General features: G+C 43.2%; 1 protein-coding gene across 5 annotated transcripts in view; it reads left to right on the top strand.

Moving 5' to 3' along the window:
* The window catches only part of si:ch1073-143l10.2 (uncharacterized protein LOC565165 homolog), a 28312-nt gene that overhangs the window by 15150 nt on the left and 1095 nt on the right, over positions 1-12067 (top strand). For 2 of the 5 annotated variants that reach the window (XM_064978232.1, XM_064978233.1), the window contains exons 1-7: positions 8316-8451; positions 9096-9196; positions 9279-9342; positions 9446-9527; positions 9807-9880; positions 10056-10307; positions 10501-10622. In XM_064978232.1, coding sequence (XP_064834304.1) covers positions 8327-8451; positions 9096-9196; positions 9279-9342; positions 9446-9527; positions 9807-9880; positions 10056-10307; positions 10501-10622 — 820 coding nt within the window. In that variant the 5' untranslated portion in view covers positions 8316-8326. Of the gene's footprint in view, positions 1-4416; positions 4499-4669; positions 4771-8315; positions 8452-9095; positions 9197-9278; positions 9343-9445; positions 9528-9806; positions 9881-10055; positions 10308-10500; positions 10623-12067 lie in introns of those variants that run through there. The other 3 variants (XM_064978236.1, XM_064978234.1, XM_064978235.1) reach the window with 3 other exon arrangements.

Raw genomic sequence — 12067 nt, 5'->3', positions numbered from 1 at the left:
CGAGGTGAGTAAAACATTTAAACGTGTTAACCCTCGCCAGGCTGCAGGCCCAGACGGCATCCCCAGCCGCACCCTCAGAGCATGCGCAGACCAGCTGGCTGGTGTGTTTACGGACATATTCAATCAATCCCTATACCAGTCTGCTGTTCCCACATGCTTCAAGAGGGCCAACATTGTTCCTGTTCCCAAGAAAGCTAAGGTAACTGAGCTAAACGACTACCGCCCCGTAGCACTCACTTCCGTCATCATGAAGTGCTTTGAGAGACTAGTCAAGGACCATATCACCTCCACCCTACCTGACACCCTAGACCCACTCCAATTTGCTTACCGCCCAAATAGGTCCACAGACGATGCAATCTCAACCACACTGCACACTGCCCTAACCCATCTGGACAAGAGGAATACCTATGTGAGAATGCTGTTCATCGACTACAGCTCGGCATTCAACACCATAGTACCCTCCAAGCTCGTCATCAAGCTCGAGACCTTGGGTCTCGACCCCGCCCTGTGCAACTGGGTACTGGACTTCCTGATGGGCCGCCCCCAGGTGGTGAGGGTAGGTAACAACATCTCCTCCCCGCTGATCCTCAACACTGGGGCCCCACAAGGGTGCGTTCTGAGCCCTCTCCTGTACTCCCTGTTCACCCACGACTGCGTGGCCACGCACGCCTCCAACTCAATCATCAAGTTTGCGGACAACACAACAGTGGTGGGCTTGATTACCAACAACGACGAGACGGCCTACAGGGAGGAGGTGAGGGCCCTCGGAGTGTGTTGTCAGGAAAATAACCTCACACTCAAGGAGATGATTGTGGACTTCAGGAAACAGCAGAGGGAACACCCCCCTATCCACATCGATGGAACAGTAGTGGAGAGAGTAGCAAGTTTTAAGTTCCTCGGCATACACATCGCAGACAAACTGAATTGGTCCACTCACACAGACAGCATCGTGAAGAAGGCGCAGCAGCGCCTCTTCAACCTCAGGAGGCTGAAGAAATTCGGCTTGTCACCAAAAGCACTCACGGGCTTCTGCAGATGCACAATCGAGAGCATCCTGGCGGGCTGTATCACCGCCTGGTACGGCAACTGCTCCGCCCTCAACCGTAAGGCTCTCCAGAGGGTAGTGAGGTCTACACAACGCATCACCGGGGGCAAACTACCTGCCATCCAGGACACCTACACCACCCGATGTTACAGGAGGGCCATGGAGATCATCGAGGACATCAACCACCCGAGCCACTGCCTGTTCACCCCGCTATCATCCAGAGGGCGAGGTCAGTGCAGGTGCATCGAAGCTGGGACCGAGAGACTGAGGGGCAGCTTCTATCTCAAGGCCATCAGACTGTTAAGCAGCCACCGCTGGCGTTGAGTGGCTGCTGCCAACACACTGACACTGACTCAACTCCAGCCACTTTAATAATGGGAATTGATGGGAAATGATGTAAATATATCACTAGCCACTTTAAACAATGCTACCTTATATAATGTTACTTACCCTACATTATTCATCTCATATGCATACGTATATACTGTACTCTATATCATCGACTGCATCCTTATGTAATACATGTATCACTAGCCACTTTAACTATGCCACTTTGTTTACATACTCATCTCACATGTATATACTGTACTCGATACCATCTACTGTATCTTGCCTATGCTGCTCTGTACCATCACTCATTCATATATCCTTATGTACATATTCTTTATCCCCTTACACTGTGTATAAGACAGTAGATTAGGAATTGTTAGTTGGATTACTTGTTGGTTATTACTGCATTGTAGGAACTAGAAGCACAAGCATTTCGCTACACTCGCATTAACATCTGCTAACCATGTGTATGTGACAAATAAAATTTGATTTGATTTGATCTGAAGATGGTGGAAATGGATGTTGTGTTTGAAACTGATGACAGCTCGGGTCATCAGGGAGTGGGCTACCTACTTTGTGAAAAACAAAGGAAGCAGAATAAGTAAAGTTTTGATGGAAACTAAGAAATCACTAGATGTGTTACCTGGGGGATCCATTTGAAGTCACATGGAGTGTTATATATGCATTGGGCGAGTTTGCCATCGGAGAGAGTCGCAAGAGCTGGTCTTATTCTGAATTTTGTTTGTCCGTGGAACAGAAGAAGTGTGCTTTGCACCTCAAAAATATTTTTGAATGGGATGTTTTGAATGGGATTTCTGAAGCAGGGCGTCAAGGGTGTTATCCACGGCTAACAACTTTTGAAGAAATTCTGGAGTGAGATTTGCTATGCGAATTGCATTGCCCCCTGCCACAACCCCTAGATGGGAGACGGGGGACTGACCTCCCCCAGGAAAATTATACTGTTTTAAAGCTAATTTCCTGCAATTCTACATACACTTGTCGAACATTCCAAAATCATGAGCATTAATATGGAGTTCTACGTACACTTGTCAAACATTCCAAAATCATGGGCATTAATATGGAGTTGGTCCCCCCTGTGCTGCTATAACAGCCTCCACTCTTATGGGAAGGCTTTCCACCTGTGGAGGCTCCTCGGAGGAGGAAGGGGAGGACCATTCTCCTCATTGAAATTCATAAAAATAAAAGTTATACTTTTTTGATAAAACTATACAAAATATATGCAGTACAAGTCAAAAGTTTGGACACACCTACTCATTTAAGGGTTTTTCTTTATTTGTATTATTTTCTACATTGTAGAATAATAGTGAAGAAATCAGAACTATGAAATAACACATGGAATCATGTAGGAACCCAAAAAGTGTTAAACAAATCAAAATAGATTTTATATTCTTCAAAGTAGCCTTGATGACAGCTTTGCACACTCCTGACATTCTCTCAACCAGCTCCACCTGGAATGATTTTCCAACAGTCTGGAAGGAGGTCCCACATATGCTGAGCATTTGTTGGCTGCTTTCCCTTCACTCTGCCATCCAATTCATCCCAAACCATCTCAATTGGGTTGGCGTCCTTTGATTGTGGAGGCCAGGTCATCTGATGTAGCACTCCATCACTCTCCTTGGTCAAATAGCCCTTACACAGCCTGGAGATGTGTTGGGTTATTGTCCTGTTGAAAAACAAACGATAGTCCCACTAAGCCCAAACCAGATGCGATGGCGTATCACTGCAGAAGGCTGTGGTAGCCATGCTGGTTATGTGGGCCTTGAATTCTAAATGAATCACAGACAGTGTCACCAGCAAAGCACCCCCTCCCCATCACACCTCGTCCTCCATGCTTCACAGTGAGAACCACATTTGCGGAGATCCCCAGTTCACCTACTCTGCATCTCACAAAGAACAAAAAATCTAATCAGACCAAGGACAGATTTCTGCTGGTCTAATGTCCATTGCTCATTTTTCTTGGCCCCAGCAAATCTCTTCTTCTTATTGGTGTCCTTTAGTAGTGGTTTCTTTGCAGCAATTCGACCATGAAGGTCTGATCCATGCAGCCTCCTCTGAACAGTTTATGTTGAGATGTCCTACTTGAACTCTGTGAAGCATTTATTTGGGCTGCAATTTCTGAGGTTGGTAACTCTAATGAATGTATATTCTGCAGCAGAGGTAACTATGAGTCTTCCTTTCCTGTGGCGATCCTCATGAGAGCCAGTTTCATCGTTGCGCTTGATGGTTTTAACGACTGCACTTGAAGAAACTTTCAAAGTTTTAGAAATGTTCCGCATTGACTGACCTTCATGTCTTAAAGTAATGATGGACTGTATTTTCACTTTGCTTATTTAAGCTGTTCTTGCAATAATATGGATTTGGTCTTTTACCAAATAGGGCTGTTTTCTGTATACCACCCCTACCTTGTCACAAGACAACTGATTGGGTCAAATGCATTAAGACGGAAAGAAATTCCACAAATGCACTTTTAACAAGGTACACATGTTAATTGAAATGCATTCCAGGAGACTACATCATGAAGCTGATTGAGAGAATGCCAAGAATGTGCAAAGCTGTCATCAAGACAAATGGTGGCTACTTTGAAGAATCTCAAATATATAATATATTTTGATTTGTTTAACACATTTTTTGGTTACTATATATTCACATAAGTGTTATTTCATAGTTTTGATGTCTTCACTATTATTATACAATGTAGAAAATAGTCCAAGTAAAGAAAACCCTTGAATGAGTAGGTGTGTCCAAATTTTTGACTGGTACTGTGTGTCACCAAATAATTGATTAAAACACACTGTTTTGTAATGAAGAGCTACAGTATCCTCAACAGCAATCTGTAGGGCATCACCATGGTGAAGTCGGACGACAGCTAGCTTCCGTTCTCCTTTGGGTACATTGACTTCAATACAATACCTAGGAGACTCATGGTCCTCACCCCCTTCCATAGTAATTATGACAACTTCTGAAGGACGTCCTCCAACCTATCAGAGCCAGAGCTCTTGCAGCATGAACTGACATATTGTCCATCCAATCAAAGATCAGACAATTCATCTAGTACTGAAAGCATAAGATACAGCTAGCTAGCACTGCAGTGCATAAAATATGGTGAGTAGTTGACTCAAAGAGAAAGACAATAGTTGAACAGTTTTGAACAAATTAATTTCTTCCAAAATGAAGCGAGAGACAAAGATAATTTTTTTCACTTTCAGTTTCACTCACTGTAGATAGCCTTTTTAGCCTACTCAAAAGCCCTGCTCAAACAGACGAACAATTATTGTGCTGATGTTGCTTCCAGAGGCAGTTTGGAACTAGGTAGTGAGTGTTGCAACCGAGGACAGATGATTTTTATGCGCTTCAGCAGTCGGCGGTCCCATTCTGTGAGTTTGTGTGGCCTACCACTTTGCGGCTGAGCAATTGTTGCTCCTAGACGTTTCCATTTCACAATAACAGCACTTACAATTGACAGTGTCGGCTCTAGCAGGGCAGAAATTTGACGAACTGACTTGTTGGAAAGGTGGCATCCTGTGACGGTGCCACGTTGAAAGTCACTGAGCACTTCAGTAAGGCCATTCTACTACCAATGTTTGTCTGTGGAGAATGCATGGCTGTGTGCTTGAATTTTATACACCTGTCAGCAACTGGTGTGGTTGAAATAGCAGAGTCCACTAATGTTAAGGGGTGTCCACATACTTTTGTGTGTATATATAGTGTACCTGAGGAAGTAGGTGAAGTGATTGATGGGCGTCGACTGTCCTGTATGGAGTAAGGAATGTGGCAGATGAATCAGAAATAGTTGGGTAACATAGATAATTAATGTTTTATTTGCATAATATGCTTATGTGAGATTATTGTCATTAGAATGTATCCTTTTGGACTATAGTGTTGGCAGTTTCACTTTTCCCTAAACTGAGGCTCAGTCACTTGGGGCCCAGAGAGGGGAGAGGTCAGGCCTGTCTTTCACATGTCCCTGGTGCTATGCAGAATATCAGAAAGGGAAGAGGACAGAATGGAACATTGTCTTCATATGTGAATGTGTCTTTACCTATTCTTAAACCATGTGAAGGGATGGAGTGATTAATGGGGAACCAATTACTTGTCTCCACAATGTCTGTGCGCCAGTCACTCCCTCCTTTTCCCATTGGGGGGAGGTGTATGGCAGTGTCTGGAAACATTGTATGTCCTCTCTGATCTTACACTTATCCTGGGATAGTGTATGGCCTAGAGGCTCACTCCCCTCAGTGAGCTTATCAAGGAGTGGGGTCAAGAGGGGGTTTACTTGAGATGGGTGTATCTAGAGTTGATAATTGATATATGCCATTGGATGAGTGGGTGTTTTTGTACTATGAAGTACCAGGAACGGGACTAGAACCTCGTCTGAGGGACCAAACTGAACGATAATTTATAGCGAATGTTATCTGGCTAAGGGATACTCCTTTCTCAAGAAAAAGTATTTCTTTGTGAACAGTTCCTAAGATCGGTGGTTCGTCATGTAAGTTGAGAGGGGTTTATCTTAGCTATAAAAGATCTTTGTATTTTTCTGTAGTCACTTCTCAACGGTTCATTAGAAATAGTGAATTGTTGAAAGTCAAATGCTATTGAAAAGCTTATTATTAAAGATGTAGTTTAAGTATAACTCTGACTGGTGTGTAGTTTGTAACTCTCCTCATTTGGTAAAACAGAAATATGCCACCACAGGAAACCCACTTCTTGCATGTTATTTTTTTTTGATGAGTCCCTCCCTTCTTTATTACATATCCTTTGAGTTTTTGCACAAGCCACTTCAGTGTTATACAACAGTGGGCAACATTTTGTCACCCTTGCACCTTTTTCAAGTAACTCACAATTATTACCTAAAAATACATTGAAATTGACCCAAGTATTTGTTCTCCACAATTCTTTATTTTACTGTTAATATTAGAGAACCTGTTTTTGATTCAGAACTTTAATATATCAACAAAAAAATGTAATGAAAAAATGAACAGAAATAACATTGACAAAGTTATTGACACCCTAGACTTAAAATTTGGTAGCACAGCCTTTGGTCAAAATAACTGCAATCCAGCACTTCCTATAGCCATCGATGAGCTTCCTATACCTCTGTACGGGCAGTTTGGCCCTCTCCTCTTGTGCAAACTTCTCCAGTTCTCCCAGATTTGAAGGGTGCCTTCTCCCAACTGTTGTTTTCAGATCTCTCCACAAGTTTTGAATGGGAATTAGATCTGGTCTCATTGCTGGCCACTTCAGAACAGTCCAGTGGTTTGTCTTGAACCATTCCTGGGTGCTTTTTGAAGTGTGTTTGGGGTCATTGTCCTGCTTGAAGACTCATGACCTTCGACGGAGACCCAGCTCTCTGACACTGGGTCTGACATTGCAACCCAATAACCTCACTGAATCTTTGTTATTTTCTTTGAAGGTTTCATTGTGTATTCTGTAAACATAGATGGTGTGCTTCACCAAAAAGTTCTAATTTGGTCTTATCTGTCCACAGGACATTCTCCCAGAAGGATTTTGGCATGTTCAGGTGTGTTTTGGCAAATAGCAGTCAGGCTTTCTTATGTCTCTCTCGGCAGTGTGGTCCTCCTGGGTCTCCTACCATATCCTCCTTTCGTTGAGTTGGCGGTGTATGGTGCGAGTTGTGTCTGAAGGTCAGCCTGAATCTGTGTGGCAATTGATCAAGGTGCTTTCTCCATCATAAGAACAATCCTTCGCTGCAAATTTCCATCAAGCTTTCTCTTGCGGCCACGTTCAGGGAGGTTGGCTACTGTGGCATGGGCCTTAAACTTCTTGATAACCTTACATACGGTGGAAACAGGAACATCAAGTTCCCTGGAGATGGACTTGTAACCTTGAGATTGTCCATGCTTGGCTACAATCTTGTGTCTGACCTCCTCAGATAATCCTCTGGTTTTCTTTCTTTTCTCCATCCTCATTGTGGCACAAAACAGGAGAATGAGTCCTTTCCTTTATTAAAACTGGTTGAATGAGGGATTTTTATATTGCAGGCACTTGCAACTCACCACAGGTAAGTTCAATTCCAAAGCAAAGGAGAATCACCTGTTTGAAATCTAATTGTCCGGGTCATTTTAGAATTTCTTTGTGGAATAAATTAACATTTAGTAAATTATTCCTATTTTTTTCAACTGCAAACCAAATACATAAATCTGCTGATCCCAAAATATGTTTTAATTTCAAGTTTTCTGGGAAAAAAATTGCATTATCTCAAAAAAGTGCAAGGGTGCAAATATTTTTGGCTACGACAGTAAATGCAAAATATTTGGTCATGTATCAAGTGTATGCAGACGGGAAGAATATTCTGTGCCAGTTGAGGATATATACTGCAACATTGGTGGCAAAAAAATGCCTGATTTCCCGGATTGCCCTGTTCGAGTCAGGGCTTTCCAGCGTGTCTCCTATCTGGAGGCGGTGAGAAGATTTGAAGGAGCGTGAGAAGACAGTGATAACTGAGCCTCCACAAGTGAACGTTTCTCGGCTACCAAGGAATCCTGATATATTACATGTGAAATATATTACATGTGGACTTTGTAGTATATTTTTGCAATGCTGATAAACTACACAGCACAAACGAAGATGAATTCTGAGAAATTGAAGTCATTGTGAGTGCAGCATAACACATTGGAACTCAATGTGTTAACATCCGATACATTGCAAGAAATCCTGACAAATGATGTTCCGCCCTCACAGGTGCCTGTGTAGGGATGTGACTGAAGGAAGTGACCATTTTGTATGTCATTTTATGTGTCTATTTTTGTATTTTGTATGATTTCGTTGTCGTTTTTCCCCTTCCTACATTTTATATATTTCTATAGTTTACCACCCCTACAGTAGGTGGCGGCATGCACCTATAGGATTGTTTGCGGACCGACATAATACTGCGGGAAGAAGACATCCTGTTGCAGCTGAGCCCAGACAGCCATGAGTAGCAGTGCGTTTGCTTTGATCTGTATACGGTGCAGTCTTTTTCTCCGCATCCTCAGTCCTGTTGAAGTTTTTGAGCACAGCCCTGCAACTGCAAACAATCATTCATCAGCGCAGCAAAGGTTAGCGCATACATTCGTGTGTGAATTTCAGATAAAAGTATGTTGCTGGTAAGACAAAGACAGAATGACCCGGTACAACAGCAACATTAGCTAATTAATTTATCCACTGGATCAATTGTACTGTTGTATAAACTGACGCCCAGGCAAATAGCTTGTTTGTTTTGTCAGTGTATGTTTTACCACAGGCACTCTTGGGTTTGACTGCCACTGAATTGAATGTGAAGTGTGGAGGGATTAAAATATCACTAAGTTAAGTGATAGACTGGACTGCTCACAGACCGTTTTATGTCGTGGCAGACGCAGTGTTCATTCAAGGTTTCTTGCCAATTTTAAAGTTTTTCAATTGTATCAACAATCTCAACCTCGAACGATGCTCAACCTTGAACATCTTGGCCATGTTCTGTTATAATCTCTACCCGGCACAGCCAGAAGAGGACTGGCCACCCCACATAGCCTGGTTCCTCTCTAGGTTTCTTCCTAGGTTTTGGCTTTTCTAGGGAGTTTTTCCTAGCCACCGTGCTTCTACACCTGCATTGCTTGCTGTTTGGGGTTTTAGGCTGGGTTTCTGTACAGCACTTTGAGATATCAGCTGATGTACGAAGGGCTATATAAATAAATTTGATTTGATTTGTTTACATTTTCAGGGAAAAGACAGCAATGGAAGGGTGGAAGAGTCACGTGCGCGCTAGACTGTTCCAGAGAGATTGTACACAAAAGGACCCCTTCAGTGGTATCTTTAACACCTGTAAGTTGTCGGAGATATCTGTGTATTGATGACATTTGAATCATTAGTTCTTTGACAACATATTGTGATTGTATCTTTTCAGTGTCCGAGCAAGCGGAACAGCTTGACTTACGGGATACACTTTGGGATGAGGTACAGAGACCCAGGTAGGACAATGGCAACACCTAGGGAAAATGCTGAGTTTTGCAAATGTGTTGCAAACAATGATTTGAAGACTATTCTCTAATGATGTGTCAATATTTTCCACAGTTCTGAAGGAGATGTTGGGCTGACGGTTGACCACAGAGAACTATACCTCCAGCTCAGAGAGAGTGAACATATAACAGAAAAGGTGACTTAAAATTATCTTACTGGATCCAGTCACAATTTTCAAGATTATTGTGCACTTTTTCACAGGTTGTGGAAAGGGAGGTGTGTATGTGTGATAGTGCTACATTAAGGTTCTACGTCATCCTATCAGTTGGATTCTCTGATGTCTTGTGCTGCTTCTGGCAACCCCAGCCCTCACATAGATTACTCACATAGCCTTGTACACAGGTGAGTGATTGTTTATCATATTTTTGACCTGTTCTTACTAGTCCAATCTTCTTCTCCTCTTATTCCTCCCCAGCTCTCTCAGACAGTCTCTGACCTGACCACCGTCATGTATCTGAAAGATGCTGAGCTTCAATACTGCCACTCACAGTGAGATCTGTTTATACATTAATGTTATGGTACAGTAGTCTATATGGTTTAATAATGCATCCATGAAATGTTCTACAAAGATGATGCATGAAACTGAGGCATCATAAGTTGTGAGGTTGTCTAATGTCTTGTCTGATATAAGCTTACATAGACTCCTGTCACCATCTTCTATTAGAGTCTCCCGCTATCGGAAGGAAGCTGTCACTCAAGCCAGGGAGGCCAACCTTCTGCAGGCCAGCCTATCAGAATTTGAGTTTGCATTGGCGAGCCAATCAGAGGAGTTGGCAGCTCTGCGGTTGGAGCAGCGGGAGCTGAAGGAGGGGCTTGCAGCGGCCTGGAGAGAGAAAGAAGCGCTTCTGGAGCGATGGATGGATGAGAAGAAGGAGGAGGCGGAGAGGGTGAACAGGCACAATGACACACAGGAAAGGTGATAGACCAAGGGTTCTGGACTTAGTTTGAATATTTTATTTTGAAAATGTATTTTCCCATCTAAATTAAACCCCTATCCCCTTCCCCTAGGGGTAAACTAATATGTATAAATGGTTGGGGCTAAGAGAAGTGGTGGTGTTCAGTACTGGACTTAGACATAGGTACAGTATTTAAATGCTTTTTCTCACCAGGTGGCATCGTTTCACCCGGCGACTCAACAAGCATCACCGTAGAGAGATGCTGCGACCAGGTGAGCAGACCAACTCCTGGACGACTGGTAGGCCTACAACTGAACCAGCAACCACCATACAGAGTAAGACTTCCAATAGCCTCAAATGATCCTCATTGGGTGGTAGCTATTGTAGATCTTTATGCATACTCTAATCACAATGATATACAGTGCCTTCTGAAAGTATTCAGACCCCTTGACTTTTTAAATGTTTTTGTTATGTTGGCCTTATTTTACAATTGATTTAAATAGCTTTTTTCAATCTCCACACAATACCCCATAATGACAAAGCAAAAACAGGTTTTTATGCATTTTTGCTCATTTATAATAATAAAAAACCCTGAAATCTCACATTTATTTAAGTATTCAGACCCTTTACTCAGTACTTTGTTGAAGCACCTTTAGCAGCTTCTACAGCCTCAAGTCTTCTTCAGTATGACGCTACAGGCTTGGCACACCTGTATTTAGGGAGTTTCTGCCATTCTTCTCTACAGATCCTATCCTCTCAAGATTTGTTAGGTTTGATGGGGAGCAATGCTGCACAGTTATTTTCAGGTCTCTCCAGAAATGGTAGATCGGGTTCAAGTCCAGCCTCTGGTTGGGCCACTCAAGGACATTCAGAGACTTGTCCCGAAGCCACTCCTGCGTTGTCTTGGCTGTGTGCTTAGGGTCGTTGTCCTGTTGGAAGGTGAACCTTCATCCCAGTCTGAGAACCTGCTCCAGAGTGCTCAGGACTTCATCAAGGATCTCTCTACTTTGCTTTGTTAATCTTTGCCTTGATCCTGAGTAGTCTCCAGTCCCTGCTGCTGAAAAACATCCCCACAGAATGATGCTGCCACCACAATGCTTCACTGTAGGGATGGTGCTAGGTTTCCTCTGGACATGCTTGGCATTCAAGCCAAATATTTAAATCTTGGTTTCATCAGACCAGAGAATCTTGTTTCTCATGGTCTCAGTCTTTAGGTGCCTTTTGGCAGACTCCAAGCGGGCTGTCATGTGCCTTTTACTGAGGAGTGGCTTCCGTCTGGCCACTCACCATAAAGGCCTGATTGGTGGAGTGCTGCGGAGATGGTTGTCCTTCTGGAAGGTTCTCCCATCTCTACAGAGGAACTCTAAATCTCTGTCAGTGACCATTGGGTTCTTGGTCACCTCTCTGACCAAGGCCCTTCTCCCCCGATTACTCATTTTGGCTGGGCGGCCAGCTCTAGGAAGAGTCTTGGTAGTTCCAAACTTATTCAATTTAAGAATGATGGTGGCCACTGTGTTCTTGGGGACCTTCAATGCTGCAGACATATTTTGGTACCCTTTCTCAGATCTGTGCCTCGACAAAATTATGTCCCTGAGCTCTACGGACAATTCCTTCGACCTCATGGCTTTGTTTTTGCTGTGACATTCACTGTCAACTGTGGGACCTTTTACAGGCAGTTGTGTGCCTTTCCAAATCATGGCCAATCAATTGAATTTACCACAGGTGGACTCCAAGCAAGTTGAAGAAACATCAAGGATGATCAATAGAAACAGGGCGCACC

The sequence above is a fragment of the Oncorhynchus masou genome, chromosome 11 (genome assembly GCF_036934945.1).
Source record: "Oncorhynchus masou masou isolate Uvic2021 chromosome 11, UVic_Omas_1.1, whole genome shotgun sequence".
NCBI classification, from domain to species: Eukaryota; Metazoa; Chordata; class Actinopteri; order Salmoniformes; family Salmonidae; genus Oncorhynchus; species Oncorhynchus masou.
The sequence above is the reverse complement of the archived record's forward strand: the minus strand, read 5'-3'. Positions and strand labels throughout refer to the sequence as shown.